Raw genomic sequence first — 22,086 nt, forward strand, 5'->3', positions numbered from 1 at the left:
GAGATTATTGCCGTGACTGCGAGGTCAAACCAGTAGCATCTGTTCTCGGACTCATGAGTCGTGGCCCTCAAGTTGGTGGCTTCTGGGCGCAATTGGTGTTGTCGTCTACCCGTTAGTACCTCACACTAAGTACCCTAGGTGGTTCGGGGACAAGTCGCTTTCACCAACCACCTGAGGCACTAAGTGGGAGGCACGAACGGGTAATGATTCCGCAATGGACAGAGCAGGCGCTGCCGTGACAGCGCTCTGACGACCCCCCTCCTTTCTGGCAAGGTGTCAGCTACCTTCCGCGCCTCACGCGCGTGTACAGATGAAGCTCCGTCTTCTTGCACATGCCGTGCGCTAGCATAGACACCTAACCTGAAGCACGAACGTAAAATTAAAGACGGAGTCACTGCACAAAGTCTCATTTGGCCATTATTGCGCTTTGCCATGTCATGTCATCCAATATTGGCAGGGGTCGCGGGATATCAGCCAGGGCGACGAGGTGCCAGGGCCTGCCCACCCCATGAGGCATCATTTCGATGATCGACAGCCACGGGTCCCTTCGCTACCACTGCGGCCTGGCGGTTTGGCACAAGATCTACGCCGCTTCAGGTGTCGCTTTGGTGATGAACCAGAATGCCGGATAATTTTAAAATAAGTTTGTGGGCGGCCCGATTGGTGAAGGACTCGAGGGGTTCTTGTCTCCACTTCTGACTACGACGTCGCGGGTTTTTCGATGGGTGCAGCGATGGATGGTACCAACACCGCCTCGATCCGGTTGAGGTCTGAACAAACTCGGATATAAAAAGACAAAACGGCTAGATCTTGAGGCATCGGGTTGCATGACATTGCGCACAGAGGCCACCTTTCGGGATGAATTCACCAAATTGACCGCCGGGGGGCTCGTGCTGTACGGTTTATTTCTCCGTCTGAAATGAGTGTTTTTCATGCCTTCAGATCCCGCAACCGGCGAAGCATCTGTTTCGCACCACACTATGAAATTCATGCCCCCGCATTTGTGACGAGTCAAAACTGGGCTATAGTGACATGCCCTTTTGGATGGCACAATATCGAAGACGTCCCACTTCGGTCGACCTCGCCGGATCTCGAGCCGCATGTGAGATGCTGAAGCCGGTTTTTGTAACAATGAGCTCTGTACGAGTCTTCATCTCTACTAAATATGCCGGGACTGTCCCTCCGTGAGCCGTAGATTTGGCTTGCCTCCGAGATAAAGTGTCCCTGGCGTTCTCCAGACGGTTGATGAAGCCCATGCCTCGAAGCAGTCACCACACATGTCAACATCCTTTGACGGGTTGCGATGAAAAGCTAAAGACACCGCCTCACAGGTGGCCCAACTGAGGAAGGCCAGTGCGAATGTCGGCGCCCACCCCGCTGGTGTTCACCCCGGGGAACTGGTGGCAGTCTGCACAGATCACCATGCTGTCTCTGCGCGCACACACTCCGAGCTCAAACGCTTCGGTTCGCGGCCCCATCTGAGATTAGATGAGATCTGGACGATAAGAAGTCGAGGATACTTTTAGCGAAGATGATGCCACACTGCCACGAGGCCCAGGGCCGTCTGGAGACATGCATAATAAACGAATCGCCCGTGGCTATATGATGATTGTCATATCGACGGGGAACCCGTAGGGCCATAAAACGCATCGTGAACCATGGAATCTATAGCGCCCCCTTAAGATCGATTTGAGCACGTCCGACGCCATCCTCTGTTTAGATGGCGGGAAATGATTGATTGTCAGACGTCATGCTCGAGCAGCGGACAGTGCTGAACATGTCGGTAGACTTCTCGTGCATTGCTGTAAGTTGTGGTTGGGAAGCGCATACGCTTCCATCCGAAGCCTTGTCCGGACTTTCATGTGCGTGCGCATGGACATGGCCCCGCGTCTTCGCCCTGGAAAACCCCGAATTTGTTGAGGCTGTCATTTTAAATCGAGCTCTATCCGATGCTCGTACGCCCCAGATCAGATGCTGTATTTCCTCGGCAATGCATGGCAGGGCCAGGTGGTTCCGGCCGAGCTCACATGGCTACAGCGTCGTGCACCTCCCAATGATGCCTTATTAACAGAAGCATTTCGTGGAGAAACGCATTATTTACCCCGCCTCAAGGATGAAGGGTGAGATCGAGCGAGGCTGCTTGTCCAGCTCACAAGCCACGCCAGCCTGACTCGCTCCCCTCCATACGAGCTGCATCAACGAAGTCCGGGCTTTGGAACTTGGCCTCTCCAAGGCCTCAAATCCCCTTCCTGGTCGCTCAGAAGGGAATGGCATGCATGATGGTGATGCCAAAATCAGCCACGAGTGCTGGTGATATTGGATGGGATAAGACGTCGACGGTTGGGCCAAAACGTGGGATCTTGGATAATGAGGCTTATTCTCGCTTCGCCTCGGTCCGCGCGATTTTCATAGTGAAATGAGACGAACTATTGACAGGGCCGTGAGGTTTTGTGGGGCAGGTTATTACAGTCTGCCTCTCTGGAGGCGCCGATCGTGATGTCGCGACGAGTGTCGCCGTTTGGCCAGTGATGAAGTGAGCAAGAGCCTCTCCGCCGCGGAAATTTGCGGGGCCGCGAACCTCATCCGCCGGAAAGGATGATGCTGGCGTGGAGTTGAATACGCAAGTGGCCGTTGGAAAGGAGGTGCAGAATTCCAGAACAAAACCCAGCCTTCCAGGCTCCGCAGTTGAGCAGTCAAAACGCTCTGCTAATTCGCTTTGGGCAGCTGTCACTGGGGACCGAGGGCGTGGGCCGCAGTGGGCCGATGGCGCTGGCTGTGAGGAGCGGGCTACGGGAGCAACAGTCGAGCACCAGCAGCAGTGCAGGGTGCAGCACGACAGCGGTTGGGGCAATGGGGGGGGGGTCCATGGGCCATGGCAGGTCGACGGGCGTCACTCCTGGGCACGCTAGCCTCGTTGCCTGCAGCAAATTTCAAGGTCGCAGCCAGGGATCTATGTTCCTGTCAAAGTACGGAGTGAGTATGGGATTACGCAGTAGCGTTCACGGGCAAACTCAAAAAATTGCCCTTCAACTTTCAAGCTCGCGACTCGCGACTCGCGAGTAAGCTCGACGCCATTTCGCGGAATTGGAGGACTTGGGGTCTCACCGTCTCGGAGCTGCCCTCGGAAAATAGGCGCATTGTTATTCTCCCCATTTGATCAGCATTCGTAGCCATGCACCAGATGCAGAGTTCATGCGGAAATTTGCTTTTGTTTTGTATCGTTTGGAGATGGCGATCTATTTCGAGCGCCTCGTGCGTGCATATGCTGGTACAGGAACTACTCCGGACAGCTGAGCTGCTGAGGGCATGCCCGACATACAGCACCGTTATCGACCCATTTATTGCTCGAATCCAGCAGCCTGCCGTTGTTCAAGGTCTCAGGTGGAGACGCCATGTGGGGGAGGGACCTGCATTGCGAACTCGTGCTGGCCAGGGCCGGTGGTGTGGGATGTGTGGATTCGTGGAATGAGAGCTCAGAGCTTCGGAGTGAACCCCTGGGGCTGTCGTCGTCGCGTGGCGCTTGCCGTACAGTAGATACCGAGGAGGAGCTCCAGGATTGCACAAGAGGCAGGTGCCGTTCGTAGATCACGGCTCACACACTGTCACACAGGCTCCGGGAGTGAAATTTCTGCGATCGAGGACTGGGGAAGGGGGGCTTCAGTGGTTCACTGGATCACGACAAGCTTCAAGGGGGCGTGGGGATGAATGAATGACAAGGCTAGGGCCTCGCGGCGTCAGCCGTGGCAGCAGTCCAGCGAAATGAATCTGGCTGGCCAGGACTCAGGAGCAGGTCGAGCGACGTGCAGCAGCATGCCACCACTCGTTCCTTGCGGGCTGGCTCGCTGGAGATTCCGGGAGTAGGAAAGCTGATCAAGATCGGCCATAGGGTCGGACGATTGTCTTGTCGCAGCAGTTTCGCACATACAGTACAGTAGTTGTTTGAACGCCCGCCTGAGCACCGGCCCAAGAGCCTAAGCTTGTGCTTGTGCTTGTGCTTGTGCTGGTGACCGTGGATTGGTCGTTGCGCCTCGGCTGGTGTGGTGTGGTGTGGTGTGGTGTGGTGAGGTTACGGTCCGGAGGATTCCTTCGCAGCAGCGTCCTGAACTTAGTTGTGATGCAGGACGCGTGAGAGAGGGTAAATTGAGGTCCTCCATGGTCGCCGCATCGGGATGGCAGGACAAAAAGGCAATCCGTGGGCGGGCAGGTCTAGCCGTGTTTGGACAGTACAGGAAGCTTTGAGCGTTTGATGAAGATTAAAAACGGGCGAGAGGGAGGTTGCGGTGGTGAGAAATTGGCGGTTTAGGTTTGATGGTTTGATGGTTTGATAGACGTCGAAGCGAGCGTAAGGTTAAAGCCCCGGGTTCCTGCGGTCCTGAGGGCAATCGTTAATCCTGAATGGTGGGAACGTGGCTCAAAACAGACGGCTGCTCTCGAGAGGGGAAATGGAGGCATGAATAACGGCGACAAGGAGGCCTCCTTTGGCTTTGGCCCACTTGCCTCTTGCGGGGATCGCCTCGGACTGTGCTCTGGCTGGGACTGGGCCTGGGGCGGGGGGGCCCTAGGACGGGGACGAGGCGTCTAGGAGCTCGACGTCAAACAATCGAATCATCGAGCATCGAGCATCTGGCATCAAGGCTCGAGCAGACGAGCAGACGAGCAGACGAGCAGACGAGCCCTTGCTTGTACTGGTACCGTCCGATTGCCGTCTCCACTCCTGCGGCATGTCGTTTGAGGGCGGCAATAGCACAAATAATTGCATTATAATGCTCCACGCGGATCTCCCGTCATTTCATCGAGTACCAGTACTCTATTAGACGGGGCAAGGCGCAGGAGGTAATTGGAGCACGATTGACGAGGTGTCCACCACGACTCGAGCAGAGCAGAGTAGACAGAGCAGTGCAGTGCAGTGCAGAACAGAGCAGAGCAACCAGCCAGCCAGCCAGCCCTCCAGCATCTACTTATTATCCATTCCATGCCCCCCGTCGTCGCGTCTGTCAGCCGCTGACCTACGGACCGCACGGGTTTCTTTATTATTTGCATCCGGCCGCCGCAAGCTTCTCCTCTCCTCTCCTCTCCCTCCTCTGCTCCCCTCTCTCCTTCCCCCTCCCTTCCTTTCTTTTTCTCTCCCCACCTCCTCCTGGCGGCAGGTGGGTGAACTGCGGACTAGAACACGGCACGCCAACCCTCGGCATCGGCGATTTCGACAGCGGCACGAGCAGGACGAGGACCAGCACCAGCTGGAGGTGCAAGAACAAGAGAGAGGGAAACCAGCGCAGAGGCTTCCAGCAGTCATTTGTCAACGGGGATTATTGTCATCGTCTGTAAACAAAAGGTACGAGACCAATCACGCATCATTGTTCTTCCACCCTCTGTGTTCTCCCCTTGCACGCCACCACCCCTCCTCTGGTTGTGCCTCCTGCGCAGCACGCTTCAGTCTTTTCATTCGCCCATCTGCCTTCGCTGCAGCACTCTTCTCAGCACTCTCCTCCCCGCGAGGTGGTGGTTGATGCTGTTGCTGTTGCTGTTGCCGTTGCACGGTGGTGGGTTCGCAGTGCTGCTTTCCAGCGGAGGCCGCTGTTGCATGCATGCATGCGAGCTGCCACCGTCATTTCCTGCTCCATCCCCATCTCTTTGGTGTGTGTCGGTCTGGCGGTCTGTCGGTCTGTCTGTCTGTCTATCTGTCTGTCTGTCTGCTCTACCCTCCTCTCCTCTCCTCTCCTCTCCTCTCCTCTCCTCTCCTCTGCTCTGCTCTGCTCCCTTCTCCAGCGGGATCGCCAATCCGGGCAAGCCAATCTTTCCCAACGGTCCGCGCCCCTGTCGTCCTTGCGTGCCCTGCCCTGGGCTGCCCTGGGCCGTGGCGGGCGGTCCCTGTTGGCGTCGCTCCAAGCTGCTGTCGCACTCCCACTCGCAGGGGAGGCGGAGTCGTAGTCGCAGGGCCTGAATCTGAATCTCGGAGACGTAAACTAACCTAAAAGTTGTGCAGGGGGCCTTTAGCCCAAGTTCCAAGCCCACAGATCAACCTCCCTAGTCCGGCCGCCTGAACACGCGAACGCTGCACGTCCTCGACCCTTGGACAACCCCTGCACCGACGCCTGACTAGCCGACATTCCCAGCACCGTCAAGCCTTCAAACCCCAACCCCAGCAGCCAGCGTCAGAGACGGCACCGCAACGAACTGCACCTCGACCTCAGTGCCCGCCAGCAGAGCAGAACAGAGCAGATCAGACCTGACCTGAGCAGATCAGTTCAGATCAGATCAGATCCGATCGGATCAGAGCAGAGCAGACCTGCTACTGCTTGCACCACAGCCGGAGTTCGACATTCTTCAACCCGCGCTGGTTCTGCCCGCCAATTGCAGCCGAGGGCTCGTCTTTTTTATTTAGGAGTCTTCTTTGCCCACTACTGCCCTGCCCCGCCGCTCCCCCCCCCCCCCCATTGACAAATTGGCTGTCAGCGCTGCAGCAAGCTCGAAGCTGTCCTTAGAGGCAAACCCGCGCCTGCATCTGCGTCCGCATTGCAGCTGCATCACGGTTGCGCGGGTCTCCCAAACCCCAAAGGCCCTACTCCCCCCCCAGTGTCGCTCCTCCTCCTCTTTTTCTCTAGCCTGCTCTCCGGTTCCTCCTGCCTCTGCTCTTCCGGTCACCACGCTTTTCCAGTCGGAGTCCACGCTACGCGCGCCCTTAACAAGCCTCACCCATACTCGACCTTAACCTTGCCGTTTCCTACCTTGATCCTTACAATCATTTATGATTTTCCAAAGGTACCGTCTGCCGTCTTCCAATCCTGTCCCATCAAGCTTAAATCCTCCCGACCCGTACCACACCTTTAACACACCTCCACCCTGCCTCTCCATCTGCGTACCACGATCGAACATCCTGGCAACTGCTGTTGGCCTCGATACGAGTACTTACTTCTCCTTCTCCAGTGTTACTATTCACAATCAATTGTTACGACTACGGTTACGGGACACCCTTACGCTTGAACGAACGTCGCCACGGCATTCCACCTTTCTATTACTGTACTTCCCGTAAGGCCCCCCTTTCCATACTTCCACACATTCTCCCACGCACGTTGCACACCCTCCAGAGATTTTGCAGCTGCAGCGCTCCGACCACGTCAGGACTTCACGAACATCTTGCATCTGCAGTATCACTCGCAATACATGGCTTGTCCGATCTTGTCTCAGTCTGACTCTGGAACTAGTGCTTTCGTGCTGGCTGCCAGTGAGAAGAGACCTTCCTAGCTCTCGTCGAAATTGGAACCATCCCCATCGTCTACACCCTGGCTTCCCCAGGACTTTCCGCACATTCGAAACTGCGCACAGCACTTTTTATTAGAGTGTCTCTAATCTAAGAGGTTAGTGATGTAACAAAAGCTTAGCCCCTCTAGAAATAGATACTGATCAACTTCAGACTGTTCTCCTCACCTCAGTCGCAGGTCCGCCGGATTTGAACAATCTCCAAACGGTTGAAACATCGAAACTGTTTATAGAGCATGCCGACTATCAGCAAACGCGGGTACCGGCAATTTTTTATACACATTTCGTCGAAGAGAGGCTGGACGTCTGCGAGGCCGAGCTCGAGCTTCTTGGACCAGCGTCACCACTATTAAACCGGTCTTTTCCATGCAATCCTCAACAGCTTATCGCGATACTTCGTATATCTCGCTCGGCGAACGTCGAGGAAAATCAGATCTGGCGCGCTTTTCTCTCGATCTGAGTTGGGGTAGAGCGGTGTCCAACAGTGCTCGAATAAGGGCATACCCCTCTCCGCCCATGTCAGGATCTCCGCCGCTTCCACCAAGACGAAACCCCGAAGCCAGCGATCGTGGTCATGGAAGCTATGGATCGAGTGGACAGGGAGTCTTTCAAGGTACACAGGCGCCTCCGTTAGAGCAGCGGCAGCAGCAGCAGCAGCAACATTCAGAGCATAGAGGGCCTCCACTGCACTATCCACCAGATTCAGCCCCGCCAGCACCATATCCCTCATACAGGGTAGACAATATGCAATCAGCACAGCTTCATTTCCAACAACCTCCGCCACAGCTACCTCCGCAACAGCCAGCACTGCACCACAGCTATCCACCACATCCCCCGCAACCTCCTGCGCCATTTTCAACGCCCGATAGGCCGCCAATCAGGGAGGCGCCAGATTTTTCCTCGCCAAAACAGCAACGAAAGACAAAAGGCCATGTTGCTTCGGCTTGTGTGCCATGCAAGAGAGCGCATCTTAGGTGAGTGCCTCCAGATCACTTGTTGGAGACAAGCTAACCACATATAGATGTGACGGTACGTGTGTCTCAGTTCCGATTCCCGCCAATTGCTTTTTGCAGCTCCCAAAATTCTCAATACTGTCATAGACGTGCTCGAGCAATCTTGCTTCTTTTTCTTGATCAATTTGGGGGCGCAATTACTCTTCATCCCTGTTCAACGGCATCTGGGATTTGATACCATTGGTTCACCCATGCGGTCCGTTTTTTTCATGTTCAGCCAGCGTGCTTCAAGTGTTGATCGCAAATTGTCGCGGCTAGCATTTGCTACCCCGCCCAAGCGAGCACCAAAGCCGTACCCTCGCTACCCGTGCCGCTGGCTCTGCCACTGCAGGTCGCATTCCTCGTCAATCGCGCAGCCACATGCTATTTCGCCGAGGAGTGCTTTTCTGCGACAGTCGAGACATGGAGCTGGAGTTGTGATAGGATCATGGGCTACTCGCACGTTTATTCCATGCGCAAGGCGCACGAAATGGCGGGGTCGCGGCCCGATTGGCGGATCTGACAGGTGCGGTGCGGTGGCATTAGCGGGCGGAAGCGGAAGGCCCTCGATCATCCCTCATCCCTCCCTCCCGTCCCTTCCCTTCCCCTGCCCTTCCCTTCCCTTCCCTTCCCTTCCGGTTCCATTCTGGTATTGAGCGACCGAGCGAGAGGAGACCAGCGTCTCACATCCACTCGGTTCGGATGTTCGCACGGACTATGGGAGCTAGGAGTGACAGATTCCCCCTCCAGCAGGTCAAGCTGGTCGGGGAAGCTGTGACATTCAAGGTTGGCCGCGGCAGATCGACAAAGCTGATTTTTTTTTTTGGCTTTCACCCGCCGTTTGGGGTTGCCGGGACGTCAGAGAAACGCGGCTCCACGAGCGAAGCCCAAATCCCGTCCCCACTTCTGCTGACCCAAGTCGGGGAACGCCAGCAGTTGAGCTAGTTGTTTCACTGGGAGGCCCCAGTCTAAAACCGGCACAAAGTCGATCCCCTAAGAGCTGACCTTGTTGATAACGGAGCGTCCAAAGAACCACAACTTGAGACTGCTTCTTGGGTCCAAGGTTTCAACCCCACTTGACACATTTTCCCGTCTTCAGAAAGCTCCGCTGTCAGCGCCGAAATTTTGTCACTCGTTCTGTCGACCATGCTGGGAATCGCGTTGCTGTATTCAGTTCCGATTTGATAATGGCTGACTGGTTCCATTTTAGCACAACGGCCGTGCTCTCGGTGTTTGAGCAACGGGAAGGAGGATGCATGTGTTGATGTCCAGCACAAGAAACGCGGTCGGCCACGCTTACGAGATGAGAGGGAGTCGAGATACGAGGGAGTGGGCCCAGGTTATCCTCCACCAGAAGCTTCAATGAGGCGACCACTCTCGTTTCACGAGGGCCAGATGGCCTCTGGTTTTGGAGATCCTCTTAACAGGTCCGGTTCATACCGAGTCTTGAAATCACAAACTGGGTCCATGCCTGGTCCGATAGCACCAAGATATATCGACTGGGCAAACGCTGAGAGTGCTAACATCTATGGAGGGTCGATGCCTCCCACACCGAGAATGCTGCCGCCGCAGGATCCAATTTGTGCATACCTCACCATGGAAATGCAGATTGCCAAAACGACCCAGAACTTCGGCGACACTGTTGCTCTGCAGCCAATCGTTGGCAGAAAGCTCCAAGATATTTTAAGTCCAAACGATCGTGAAAAGGTTCTCCGGCTGCAGAGGATATTTGAGGACGAGCGTCGTGAAAGGGAACCGAATTATCTTCCGCCAATTTATCTCCACAAGTTTGAGGAAGACAGGGCTATCCAGTCCGTCGGGTTTGGTCAGGAGGAGGTTGGGCAATTGCGAACTGATCACCCAGAGATGTTCACATTCTCGGGCTCGGATGGACAACAGAGAAACTTCCAGGTCCGCCTGGGTTTAGCGAAAAAAGATGCGACTTATTTCGTTGTCCTCATTCTCCAGGTACCTGCAACACCACAGCCATACCAGCAACCTTCCACGTCGCCCTTTTCACGGGAGTCACACTCTCGAGACTCTCAGTATGGATATGGATACCAACAACCCCCTCAACAACAGGTTTACACACCGAGCCAGGGTCCTTCGCCATACGTGCCGAATCCAGGCTACGCTGATCAACGAGATATGGGTGGATATCGAGCTCCCGGTCCCATTGGCCAGAATATCCCTCAGTCTGGGAATGTGCCCTCGTTTGCACCCTCTCAACCAACCAGACCGGAGTATTCCCAAGGACAAGCACAATTCCAGACTCCCCGGAGTGAGTTGGCCCAAGCACCGCAGCAACGTCAACATGACCTCCAACTTCCGCCTATTCGAGACCAAGGCCCTTCGATGGATCCGACACGTCGAAGAGATGATCGAAGTGGCCGCGTTGACATCGGTGGTCTTCTCGAGAAACCCAATCCTGCACGAAGTGGAATTTAGTGCATCCCCGTGCCGAATTTGGCCTCACCAATATTCGAAGTGGTGGCGTAGCCATCCTCCAGCTTCCCCTCCCCCCATCAGCGGTGATGTGGCGCGTAAACGCAGAGATACCGCCACTCTTCACCATCAAATACAACCCCCCGTCATCCCATAGATGACAGCACCTGCTCCTTGTACCATATCTCGCTGCATGACACTGTCTCTTTCCTATCTTCTCAAGATACCACCTTGTACATTATCATGCCATGTCCATCCATTTTCCATCAATCTAATTTCGGTGGAGTCGTTCCTTGCGCTACAACGCGCATCCGCGTCGGCGTTCAGCATCTAGGGCCGGAGGATTCTTCTTTTCTGTTTTCGGCGCAGGGAGGATAGCTGTGTACGATATATCTGTCAGATGAGGCCCGACGTGATGAGCAAATAGGTTGAACGAAACGAATATAATGGAGATGAATTGTCGTCGTTCTGAAGATTTGTTTGTCCTGATTGTGCGTTTGTTTGCTTGTGATGCGGTCCTTGGTGAGGTCCACTAGCTCTGGTGCAATTTCCCGCAGGCCTCAAGCGATCCTGCGCCACGTGGAGGACCACAGCACCAACACGATACCCAAATCCTCGAGTGAATATGCTGTTCTTGTACGTGGGCTCTTATTTGAGATCACAAAGAAGAGAGAGGTAAGTGAAGAAAACGGCCCTTCTTCGAAATTGTATATTATATGATACAGTATGATGCCGGCAACTGCCAGTTTCAAGCTGATGTTGCCTGTCAGGGACGGCGGCGATTGCTGGGAGAACCAGGGTCAGGAGCCGCAATTCCATGTGAATGGCTCGCTCGGTAGCAAATCATGGCCCGAGGCGTTCGATGACGAGAGAGCAACGTCGTATCTGTCATGGTTGATGGAGGGATGGAGATGAGGTGGCGCAAAGGGGGACGGAGAAGGACTCACAAGCTCGCTGGAGTGATTGGACCGGAAGTTTTACGGGAGGAAGGGAAGAATCCCGAGAGAGCTCCGCTTCCAGCGCTACCCCACACTTGCACCCCTGTCTTTCCCCTCACCCAAGACATCATGGTACAGCATCGCATAACCCCTCCTTTCTCGTATTTCTTCTTCTCGTCCTTCCGCATCTCCTTCTCTTCATACTTAATCCATAAAATACAGACACCAATTTTTTTCTTTATTTTTTTGGATCTGTTGATATTGTGATAGAAAATGGCAACACCCTACCTTAGTACCAAGACCGAAGTCCTCGCGTCTCAACAGCCGGTTGAGCCCTCCCAAGCACGAGCAGCGCAGATCCCACTGCAGAACTTCAATCTCCCTACTTTTCCGCCTGAAGCCTTTTCCGCGGGTAAGTAAGGTTTAATTGCCCCTCATTCCCTATCAACCTTCCATTCCCCGCGTCCGCCGGGGGCCTGGTCGCTGTCTGCAGGGCCGCTGGGCCCGTGTCCTGGGAGTCAAGACAGCTTGGAAGGGGAGGCAGCAGGAGGCGAGAGACAAGAGGTTGATCAAATATGACAGGTCTAGAATCCCTAATCCTCACCTCGGACATAAAACTCGACGAATACACCACTCTCCTCACGCAACCCTTCTCCATCCCTGACCTGCCTTCCACCATCACAAGCCTCACACTTGAACTCTTCAGCCTAGGCTACCCACCTAGCTTCCTCTCAGAGCTGGGAAAGAGATTACCGGGCTTGAAAGCCTTGACGCTGTATTCTCAACTCTTCGCCGGCACGACGAGGGATAGTCATGAGGATGCCGTGACCTTTATCAGGCAACAGAAATCGTTGAGAGAGGTCCATTTCCTCGACGTCTTCGCCCCGCACGATGTCTTCTCCTCCTTGCTCTCCGCCCTTGGCCAGGAAGTCAAGTTCGTGGAGATCAGCTATACGTTCAGACACTCGGACGCGGGGTTCTTGAGAAGCGTTCCGGGGAAGGATATTTTGGCCGGGTTGAAAGGGGGATTGGTCGGGTTCACGGCTTGTGTTACGAGTCCCGAGGTTACGGAGGATGAGGAGGATAGGGAGGGTACTGAGCAAGGCATGCGGCCGATTTCGGGTGAGGGTGAGGGCGAGGTGTTGGTACGGAGGTTGAAGGAGGTAGGGGAGGGTTTGGTGATGGTGGATGTTACGATGTTTGAAGTTAGTGTCCCCGAAGTACAATCGATTTTGGAGAGTTGCAAAAGCGTTAGGGTTTTGAGTTTAAGTGTGGGATTAGAGAATGGTTGGGGGGAAGTGTTGAACGTCATCGGGAAAGAGGGGAAGGGGGTCGGGATTGAAGAGCTGGAGATTGTAGGTGTGCCTAGGATAGAACTGGTAGAGCGGTTGAAGGGAAGTGGAGGGTTGGTTATTGAGGAAGGGGAGCTGGGTGCACTTGGGGAGAGGTGCAAGGGGCTGAAGAGTTTGAAAGTTAGTGTTTTGAGGACAGGGCTGGAGTGGTGGGTTAGGAACGGGGAGCAGTGGGTGAAGAAGACTTGAACTTGTCAAAGGAAGTGTTGGGTAGGATATCAAATTTGAAAAAGCGAGTCTTTAAGAAGAGTTCGCCACCTAGTGATGAAAGGTGCATGTGATTTCGTGGCGGTTGGGGTCGATTTGCTTGGGTATCCTTCGACAAGCCAAGGCCAGCACTCGTACCATTTTCCACATTGAAGCGAAGGTCAGCAGCTCACGATAAGTGTATCTAACTATGGAAATACATCCTTTCGAACGACGCTCTTTAAAAATCGATATCTTAGTGCCAATCTCCGCGAGTGTTCAAGTTTACCGTTAGACAGGGCCTCAATGCCCTTCAGCCGTACAGCTTCGTTTCAACGTCTAATATTGCGTTAGTTACCTTATAATGGCCTATTGAACTTGTCGGGATAATAGAGGGAGGGAAGAGGTAGGCTTGAATGCGGCGAACGCGTTCACGGCCTTTTAAGACAAAATGAATGTCTCCCCCTCTTCTTCCTCCCAGGTAACGGCTTCACCGTGCATAGCGTCCTCGAGGTAACACTGCCCAACGAAAACAAAGTTCCCCCAGACCGCCTCAAAACAACAGGTGTTCTGGATCCGTTGATAATGCATACTAGATCATTTGGCAACACAGTTTTGCAAGCAAATCCAAGCTGGGCTTTCCAGGTGAATATAACTCGCTGCGACTGTGTAACCAAGACATGCTGCTGGAGCTCGAGCAAGTCGCCTTTAAGTTTCTCGATATTTCGGAGCTCGGGGTCGTTGGCTTGGGTTTGTGCCTTCAATAAATAAATGCCCCGGACGCCCCGGAAGAGCTGCCTGACACGTTCGTGTGCATGGCCATTGGTACCTCTAGAAAAGATCTGGACTAATCCGGACACCAAGACGGAATGTCATTTCGGGAGTAAGATACGCCCCGAGAGTAAGCAAGGATATCAAGATTCCCAATACCCTCAATGAATGAGCGAGCTGCGGAACTGAATACGTCTTCGAGCCCAAGGCATAGTCTGGTTTTATCTCTACACCAGGATTCAAAAAGCCAATGAGAGCGTAGATCAGATCCTTCGAATCGGTGGACTTGAACAGGTCTCCCGCTCTCGCAAAAAGTGTGAGGACGCTTGAATTATCTTGTAATTCGTCCAGAATCTGATGGCGGCGCACAATCTTCACCATCTCGAAGGGCTCATGCTAGCCATCAGATGAGGGCTGTAGCTGATTTGAGTGTCCCGGAAGAATCAGGGCCTGAAAATGTAGACGGGTGCATTTGAAACTTCCACACATATTTACTTCAGGATCTGCTTTGTTATTAGAATCTTACATCGCTCTGGGTGGACTGTCACAGTACTGGCAGGTCTCGCCATTCTAGAACTATTAAAACACTAGAGAATATACTTCCTGCGTCAAGGAAGAATAAACCTCACGGGGGAGGTTAGCCCTCGAAGAGCTTCAGTCAAGAACATCTCTCCATTTTCGTAATTTTGTAGAGCAGATCACAGCTAAGTTCCAACTCTAAGTCCCGGGTACGAATCAAATATCTCCTCATGAACATAAATATAGCCATAGCCAACCAAATAAGCATAAAAATGTTACCTTTTTACCCCGCTGCATTCCTATCCTGCGCATCCTCGACCGCTTGGTCCCAATCAGCACGATAAATAAAGAAGCCTTCCAATGCCGCAACCCTGTTTCAATTAGCTCTCAATTCAAAAATCACTCCCTGAGAATAAATAAGGAACTGAGGACTTACAATCCCAAAGCCAACGCAACCCCGCTCCACAGCCCATACAACTCCCACCCCAACCCAAATCCCGTCCCAAAAGAAATCGGCATCGCCACCACATAATAGCAAAACAAGTTCACCCAACCTCCAATCTCCTGTCTCCCAAGACCGCGAAGCAAACCATTGCAGTTCGCGGCTAAGGCATCGAAGAGTTGGAAGGCTGCGCAGAGAGGGAGCACGGAGGCCACGAGGTCGATGACGCCTTGGTCGTTAGTGAACAGTTGCGGGATGTAGAAGCGCATAGAGGAGAGGAGGACGACGTTGAAGACGCCGACGATTGTGGCGGCGCACATTGCCTGGTATTGTTAACAACGAACATTTTTCTATTGACAAAGTACTTACCACTTTGGCGCTTGTTTTTGCTGCATCTGTGAGCGTTGCCCCTATCAGGTTTGCAACACGCGTGGAAGCTGCGATGGAGATTGGGAATGGGATTTGGAAGGTGAGAGCTGTCAGAGTACTGAGGATGCTCTGAGCTGCCAAGTGTGTGGTTCCAAAATAGCTGGATGCCAGAGTAAGGATTTCGAAAGCTAGGAACTCTGCTTCAACCATAAGAAGACCAGGAAGTGCAAGTTTGACCATTGGACCTGTGAAAGTTAGCACGTCTTCTGACGATTGATTGGATGAACTTACCCCAGTTATGGAAAGCACGTTTCGTGAACCCATTCCAACACTGCCGACCATCTACAAACCTGACATATAAGAACAGCAATAACGGTAGCAAATTATCCGTGACAACTACAGCAACAGGAGCTCCAACAAAGCCCCACTTGAACTGCCACACAAAAAGCCAATTCATAAAGGCGTTGAGGGGTGCAGCAATAAGGAGAACATAAGTAGTAGCAGAAAACAATCCCTGAGCTTGTACGAATCTCTTCCCGCTCTCAAAGGCAGCATACCCTGGAGCCCCGATCAACAAAATCCTCAAATAGAGACCCGCGAATTGCGCAGATTCCTTCTCCGGCACGATCATCTCCAAGATCTTCTCAGCAGAAAGCCAGATGATACCAATCGGGATCGTCAAAACCCACAGAAAGCATACCATCCTCTGCAGCTGCAATCCAACGAGATGTCTCTTCCCTGATCCGTACGCCTGAGCACAGAGAGTATCCAGACTCGTTGCCAGTCCCTGATAAATAGCATATCCAGTAATATTCGCCGTCATACTAGCCAAAGAAACAGCCCCAAGTTCCACCTTTCCTAAATGGCCAACAGTAAATATACTCGCAACAGTAAGCGAATATTGCAAGATAAACGTCACAACCAAAGGACTCGAGTATCCCCACAGCGTCTTCGCTTCCCGCTGCCACGTCGTCTTAATCTTGCCTGCCGCAACAGCAGCTTCCCATTGAGCATTTAACCGCTCATGATGCGTTCTCGCCGACTCTCCCAACAGCGCTGACGTCTCTGACGGCTCAGCAGTGAAAATCGGTTCCGGTGGCGCTTCTTCGTCTCTCTTTGAAATTTTGGTGCTGAATAACCGCCTATACAACCGATTAAACGCACTCCGTTTCGGCGGTTCAGGATGTTTTGGGGGCGCAAGATGGTTATCCCTCAACAAACTTCTCTCCTCATTCCTCGACTGCTTCTTCTCCTTCTTCGACAGATACTTCCCCTCTGCCGGGCCCGGGGTAATCGCGGGTCTCGTCCCGCCAAAAGCCACGAAACTCGGCCTCCTGTACGTATTGGAGAACGAGTGCTGAAGTGCGTCTGGGCGAATAGTCGAGGACTCTGAGGACTCGTCTTCAGAGCTCGGGGAATCTGGCGTCTCGACCTCATCGTCACTGCACTCGGCGAGATCGCGCTCTATGGATTCGTGGGCGATTGGGGAGGCGGAGAGATACGAGGTGCTGAATGGCGATCGTGCAATTGAGCCATGTCTGCTGTTGCCAGCCTTTATCGGCCGCGGTGGAGTCGACATTGTGAGTCAATCTCCGCCCTGTCGAGCTTGCTCTCATGACAATGGACCCCTCCAACAGCTGTTCCTAGCAATTAATTAACCTGTCAGCTCACAGATCATGCGAAGAGACGATAAATATATATACGAGTAAGCAGGAAAGGGAAACTCTTCAGAATGCAACTTCCTCTGCGAAAAAGTATCGAAAAGGAAGAGAAAGTAATCCTGCCTGTCGAGAAGAGCTTTGCTTCCCCACATCTCTCTTCCCTGTCATCAAGCTCCTCAATTGCGTTCTAGCCCGACCAATAGATAAGACCAGCGCTAACCGCGATTGGAAAGCCTATGCGGGTCGAAAGCTTTGCCGCCGTACGAAAAAAGCCCGTCGAGGTCCGGTGGCCGGAGCTGGGTAAAGACGAAAATGATATCACAAGATCTGCAAAGCACGCGACTAGTCTGAACTCAGAACTATGAATTGAGGTCAAGATATACTTCCATTCTTACAAGAGAGCAAGACGATGCCGGCGCCATGCGACGAAGAGGAAGGCGGGCCCGTGAATACCTACGCACCGTTCCATCTCCCCGTGCAATTACGGCCTGTGCTGGCGGAACGGTGTGTACCTACCCCTACTGTTCCTCTTTCTGTTCCTCTCCTTGGACACCTCACTCTCCAGATAAAGTATTGATGTGAAGAATAGGCACTATGAATCCTCAATCTTCTGCATCCCTCCATTTCTCGGCCCGCTATTGTTCGACAACACAGACAGCGACGCCCGCGACCACTGTGCCAATGAACGAAGTTCGTTTTTTCCCATTGCCTAACCTTTCCTAGGCTTTCCTAACAAACACACGCAGCATTCCTCTCCTACCTCCGCCTCTCAATCTACATGTCCATCGTCGCCATCGCCATCGTCGTCTCCTTCCACCTAAAATCGGAACCCACAAATCTCGAGCTGCGAATGGCGAAACCCCTCGGGATAATATTCTGGTTCTTATCGCTGTGTTGTCTGGCGCTGGGGTTCGGGAATTATGTCAAGACGGTCGAGAAGTATTCGAGGAGGATGGCGATCGTGCAGACTGGGTGGAAGACGCAGAGTGTGAGTTTCTTGGATGTTTTCCTTTTCTCATTATTCGCCTGGGCCGAAGGGTGGGAAGGACGGTGGAAGGGAAATGGGAAGATAAAAGAGATGGAGTAGAGAGGGGAGGAGGTTGAAGATGACGTTGTAGTTGCGGAGGAGACGGGGGCTTATCGCATTGTTATACGCGGAGATACGTGGGGTTGACGGATTCGTGCATGCTGACATTTTGTGCCACAGGTCCTCACCCTCGTTGCTTTCTCAATCGTGGCGGTGTGCGTACTCTTTCTAGCGACGAATTCTAAAAGATCTTAAGGCCTTGTTTCACATTAAAAGCGCCAAAACGGGTAGATTGCATAGCGTGGGGTTTGAAGATGTGGGGGTTACAACCGATTAGTTTTACGCACGTCTAATGTCTTGTCTATGATACCACTTCCTCCTCCAAAATTTACTTACAGATGAAAGCTCCATAGGTCAATAATAGAGATCCATTCAAAATTTCCAGCATGTGGGTGTTTTTGTTTCCCCAAGACCCAAGCCTACACTGCAAGGAGCTTATTCCATCCCCCGCTCGTGTGAGGTTCAAGTTGACCTTGTGTCACTACCCCCACTAGCTGGCACAGTTATTGTGGCTAACCTCGGGACAGTGCTCCTGTATGTGGTAGTTTTCTCGTTGTCGGTCTTACTTGTACTGATGTGTGCGGTACGGGTACCATGCCCAGATTTGTGAAATCTGTGTTCGAAGTACTTAATGCCCGAGATACTGCCCTTCTAGGAGTCTTCTCATTCCCTGGGATTTGCATGTTCAGGTTTGGCGTGAACCGCGTTGAATACTTGCCACTGGAAGGTGTAGAGAGGCACCTTGAAGTTAAAGTTGCTGCCCCAGACGGCGACCAGTGACGCTTGACCATGGCTGGCTTTTTCGGGATCACCGATGCTATACTAGAGTGGAGAGAACTGCTCCCGGTATGGTCGCGAATCTCGGCAGTATGGTTGTTGGGCGATGCAGATTTAGTTGGAATCGAGAAGGCGGAACTGAGAACCGACTTCGGCCGTGTGCTGTTGGTAGACAAGGTAGATTCAGTCTTTCCATTTCCGCTAAAATTTTGAGACGAGCTTGGCGTGAAGAACGTGAAGGCCGCATTCAAGATCCCGTCTTCAGCAGCAAATTGCGGGGCTGATGATGGGAGTTGATCCTTGGCGGCTGCGGAAGCAAAGGGTGGTTGAATTGTGGTCGAGTTTGCTTGTGTGCTTGCTTCAAATGCAGCAAGAACACTCGAATTAAACAATTCAGGGAATGTCGACGCTGCTGGCCAGGATATAGGACTTGGTGCAGTACCAGAGGAGTCTGAAATGATGGGATCTTGTTGAGCAAAAGCTGATTTGAAGCCACAACCCTGTGGAGTCAAGCCCAGGTTGTCACTCTTGATGATGTCCGCGGCCTAAGATGGTGTTAGACTCGTTCTCATCAGAGCGAAATAGACTGACCTTCTCAGCTATTGCATAGACAGGTGCTTGGAGATGTGCAGCAGGAACCAGGGGAATAATTCCTGAATCTACCACCCGGAGATTCTTGGCACCGTATACACGTAAATGGGTATCAACGACCCCACCAAGGTTGAGTGGCAGCATAGAGGTGGTACCAGTTCCGTGAAATTCCGTTCTGAGGCCGGTTCGAATAGCAGTCATCAAAGTTTCGAAAGTAGCGTTTGGAAAAAAGGGAGCATATGGACCAGGCTTCAAAAGTCTCATCGAGTTGGTGTTGACGAGCTGGTTATTGAACAGAAGTGCTTCAACCAGGACTTGGCAGTCAAGAGGATTTGAGCAGTATCGAGGATCGATGAGGGGCTGAAGAAATGGATTAGTAGATTGTATGTGAACACTTCCTCTTGAGAAGGGATGCATCGTGGCGACTGCTAGAAGGCCAATGTTGTCGTTGAGGATTTCGTAGGCACCAACATCCTTCCGGCTCAGCAGGTCCACGAGGATGGCTTTCTGGGCTTCAAAACCAGCAATAATTGTTGGGTCAAGACCGGGAATCAAATGTTGAGTAGTACTCTGGTTAGCTGCGTCGGACATCATGTTGGTCCAATTCTGTGACATTGATGGAAGAGATGGGAAGGCAACGGTGTTGATAGCACCAGCAGTCCACGGGCCTGAAATGTCAGCCATGGACTTCGATAGCAAGGGAAGATCAACCTGTCTTATTTGCGTAGTATTCCTGCTCCATCTGAGTCAACAGCTGTGGATTGGTATGCAACATATCCAGATTGAAGTAGCTAGAATTCCCATCTCAGACTATTAGTGCAACCAATGACTTCTTGGGAATACACTTACAGTAATAGACGACGCCAACATAAGGATGGTCTTGAAAGTTATTTCCAACACCTGGCAAATTGATGACTACTGGTATGTCGTATTTCGAAAGAACAGCTGGGTCACCAATACCGGAAAATTCAAGTATCTGAGGAGTATGCACAGCTCCAGTCGAAAGGATCACTTCTCTTGAGCATGATACGTTGTGCAGAGCAAGGCTCCCATCCGTCAAGAACTGACAGAAATTAGAGATGTCTTTACTGCGGGAAGTGTTGGTACCTCAACTCCGTTGATCCACAGACCTGGTGGATAATCTCTTGAACTGGCATTATGTGGTGCATCTACCAGGACGCGGGTAACATGTTGATGAGTTGCTACATGCAGATTTTGACGTGTATTGATTATGGTGTCGAAGTAATCCAATCGCGCGTAGGATCTGGTCTGATTGTCCGGATTTAAGGAGTCAGGTATTAGCATGCCTCCTGCCGCGGTTCCATTGTTGGGGTCAATCAAGATTGGGATTCCCAATTCTTGCAGGCCGTCAAGAAAGAGCTCTGGATGTCGTTAGATCGCAAGAACGTAGAGAAGTGCAAGCCACATACGTGACTGACTATAGAAATATCGCGGGTAGCTAACGTGCACAGGGCCGTCTGTGCCATGGGTAGAGGCATCGGGCTGGATATACAGCTCCCGGCCAAAATCAGAATCGACGTTGTCTGTGTAGTTCTCGCTCTGTGGGAGGGTGATTAGTTCTTGGGGTATGCATTAGGACTGGGTAGCTCACTTTCTTGAAATATGGAAGTAAATCATCCCATCCCCACCCAAGGTTGCCAAGGGAAGCCCAGGCATCATAATCGGCCTAAGAAATCCGAATCAGTATTCGTTCAATCGGACTATCCAAAGCTTCGGGCAATCATTGGAGAAGGATGTAGCTCAAGAATATACGCACCCTTCCACCTCTAGTCCAGCACATTCCATTAATCAAGCTCCCTCCACCAATTCCTCTTCCCATATCGTACGGCCGTGCAGCACCATCGAGGTATGTCTGAGGAACCGTCCAAAGGTTCCAGTCATAGTCTGTACCCAGGCCATATCCGTCTTCGATGGGATAGAGAATGAAATCTTCGTAATTATCGCTGCACCGTGGTTAGCGTCTCAAGTGGTTATTGGTCGAGAAGGACTTGCAGGTTGCCAGCTTCGAGCACCAGAACACTGACTTTGACAATTCAATGACTGGCTCTGAGGGAGAATGCGGGTCCTGTTACCATTGGGATCTTCTGTGAGCCGATTCGCAAGGACTAAGCCGGATACTCCACCACCTGTCTCGAGTCAATAAAAATGTACGGTCTCGATATCCGCGAGATATGTAGATCAGCACAAGGGACCCCACCACAGACTATGTAGTCATAGCAAGCCAAGAAAGGAGCGTCAACGTCGCGATGGTCGATAGTCCTTGAATAAACGAGTGTGAAGAAGCAAAGGAGCAGCCAGGGAGCGAGCGTTGCCTTCATGATAAGCAAGGAGCGGTCGGCCCAAAATCTCGGGGTTGTATTCTGAGTCCAATTTGAGGAGGTATTTTGGAGCTTTTCAGAGAACAAGTCTGCGATATGGTTGGGTTGAGCCCGATTGCTCCTTCCCTCTTGTCAGTGCAACTAGCAGCAGACATTCCAAAACAAGACAAACAAAAGAAACGAGCCGATGCGGATTGACAAGAAGATTGTATGCTATTTATGGAATTATGCCTTCAATTTTGTTTGTACAAGTTTGAAATGGATACTTTCTCTCTTGCTTTTCAGGGTAGAGAAATTTGAAAGGAACAACAACCCAACTCCAAGTACTCATACTTCCTGTTCTCAGTCGACTTACGGCGA

General features: G+C 52.3%; 6 protein-coding genes across 6 annotated transcripts; 3 read left to right on the forward strand and 3 right to left on the reverse strand.

The window, feature by feature from the left end:
* Positions 1-5,439: 5,439 nt before the first annotated feature.
* Positions 5,440-6,321, reverse strand: K444DRAFT_627771 (uncharacterized protein; the record flags this gene model as incomplete). Its single annotated transcript, XM_024882845.1, has 2 exons — positions 5,440-5,968; positions 6,287-6,321. The coding sequence occupies 2 exons, from the start codon at positions 6,319-6,321 to the stop codon at positions 5,440-5,442; spliced, it is 564 nt and encodes a 187-aa protein (XP_024739810.1).
* A 1,452-nt stretch (positions 6,322-7,773) lies between these two features.
* On the forward strand, positions 7,774-10,697 carry K444DRAFT_524879 (uncharacterized protein; the record flags this gene model as incomplete). Its single annotated transcript, XM_024874391.1, has 3 exons — positions 7,774-8,231; positions 8,279-8,286; positions 9,460-10,697. 3 exons carry the CDS (start codon positions 7,774-7,776, stop codon positions 10,695-10,697), a joined length of 1,704 nt encoding a protein of 567 aa, XP_024739811.1.
* A 1,121-nt stretch (positions 10,698-11,818) lies between these two features.
* On the forward strand, positions 11,819-13,406 carry K444DRAFT_610936 (uncharacterized protein). The gene is made up of 2 exons (XM_024879849.1): positions 11,819-12,044; positions 12,215-13,406. Exons 1-2 carry the CDS (start codon positions 11,906-11,908, stop codon positions 13,171-13,173), a joined length of 1,098 nt encoding a protein of 365 aa, XP_024739812.1. The 5' UTR covers positions 11,819-11,905; the 3' UTR covers positions 13,174-13,406.
* Positions 13,407-14,502: 1,096 nt separating this feature from the next.
* K444DRAFT_586345 (MATE transporter) lies at positions 14,503-17,045 on the reverse strand. The gene is made up of 4 exons (XM_024877971.1): positions 15,563-17,045; positions 15,272-15,516; positions 14,897-15,225; positions 14,503-14,831 (listed from the first exon to the last, which is right to left on the reverse strand). The coding sequence occupies exons 1-4, from the start codon at positions 16,848-16,850 to the stop codon at positions 14,744-14,746; spliced, it is 1,950 nt and encodes a 649-aa protein (XP_024739813.1). The 5' UTR covers positions 16,851-17,045; the 3' UTR covers positions 14,503-14,743.
* Positions 17,046-17,352: 307 nt separating this feature from the next.
* On the forward strand, positions 17,353-18,454 carry K444DRAFT_610942 (uncharacterized protein; the record flags this gene model as incomplete). The annotated part of the gene is made up of 4 exons (XM_024879850.1): positions 17,353-17,436; positions 17,517-17,622; positions 17,679-17,920; positions 18,140-18,454. The coding sequence occupies 4 exons, from the start codon at positions 17,353-17,355 to the stop codon at positions 18,212-18,214; spliced, it is 507 nt and encodes a 168-aa protein (XP_024739814.1). The 3' UTR covers positions 18,215-18,454.
* Positions 18,157-21,907, reverse strand: K444DRAFT_353897 (GMC oxidoreductase). The gene is made up of 11 exons (XM_024872115.1): positions 21,606-21,907; positions 21,481-21,534; positions 21,401-21,431; positions 21,165-21,351; positions 21,000-21,074; positions 20,818-20,947; positions 20,495-20,769; positions 20,237-20,450; positions 20,099-20,191; positions 19,388-20,055; positions 18,157-19,341 (listed from the first exon to the last, which is right to left on the reverse strand). The coding sequence occupies exons 1-11, from the start codon at positions 21,724-21,726 to the stop codon at positions 18,532-18,534; spliced, it is 2,658 nt and encodes an 885-aa protein (XP_024739815.1). The 5' UTR covers positions 21,727-21,907; the 3' UTR covers positions 18,157-18,531.
* Between the last annotated feature and the right edge of the window lie 179 nt (positions 21,908-22,086).

The sequence above is a fragment of the Hyaloscypha bicolor genome (assembly GCF_002865645.1).
Source record: "Hyaloscypha bicolor E unplaced genomic scaffold K444scaffold_53, whole genome shotgun sequence".
Lineage (NCBI taxonomy): Eukaryota > Fungi > Ascomycota > Leotiomycetes > Helotiales > Hyaloscyphaceae > Hyaloscypha > Hyaloscypha bicolor.

Bases quoted from the DNA above. Each gene is read 5' to 3' on its own strand.
- K444DRAFT_610936 (XM_024879849.1), top strand. From the start codon at position 11,906: ATGGCAACACCCTACCTTAGTACCAAGACCGAAGTCCTCGCGTCTCAA. The intron at 12,045-12,214 runs GTAAGTAAGGTT...CAAATATGACAG, and splicing joins GCCTGAAGCCTTTTCCGCGG to GTCTAGAATCCCTAATCCTC.
- K444DRAFT_586345 (XM_024877971.1), bottom strand. From the start codon at position 16,850: ATGTCGACTCCACCGCGGCCGATAAAGGCTGGCAACAGCAGACATGGC. The intron at 15,226-15,271 runs GTAAGTACTTTG...TAACAATACCAG, and splicing joins CAAAAACAAGCGCCAAAGTG to GCAATGTGCGCCGCCACAAT. The intron at 14,832-14,896 runs GTAAGTCCTCAG...TAATTGAAACAG, and splicing joins GTTGCGTTGGCTTTGGGATT to GGTTGCGGCATTGGAAGGCT.
- K444DRAFT_353897 (XM_024872115.1), bottom strand. From the start codon at position 21,726: ATGAAGGCAACGCTCGCTCCCTGGCTGCTCCTTTGCTTCTTCACACTC. The intron at 21,352-21,400 runs GCAAGTCCTTCT...ACCACGGTGCAG, and splicing joins GTGCTCGAAGCTGGCAACCT to CGATAATTACGAAGATTTCA. The intron at 20,451-20,494 runs GTACCAACACTT...AATTTCTGTCAG, and splicing joins TGTGGATCAACGGAGTTGAG to TTCTTGACGGATGGGAGCCT.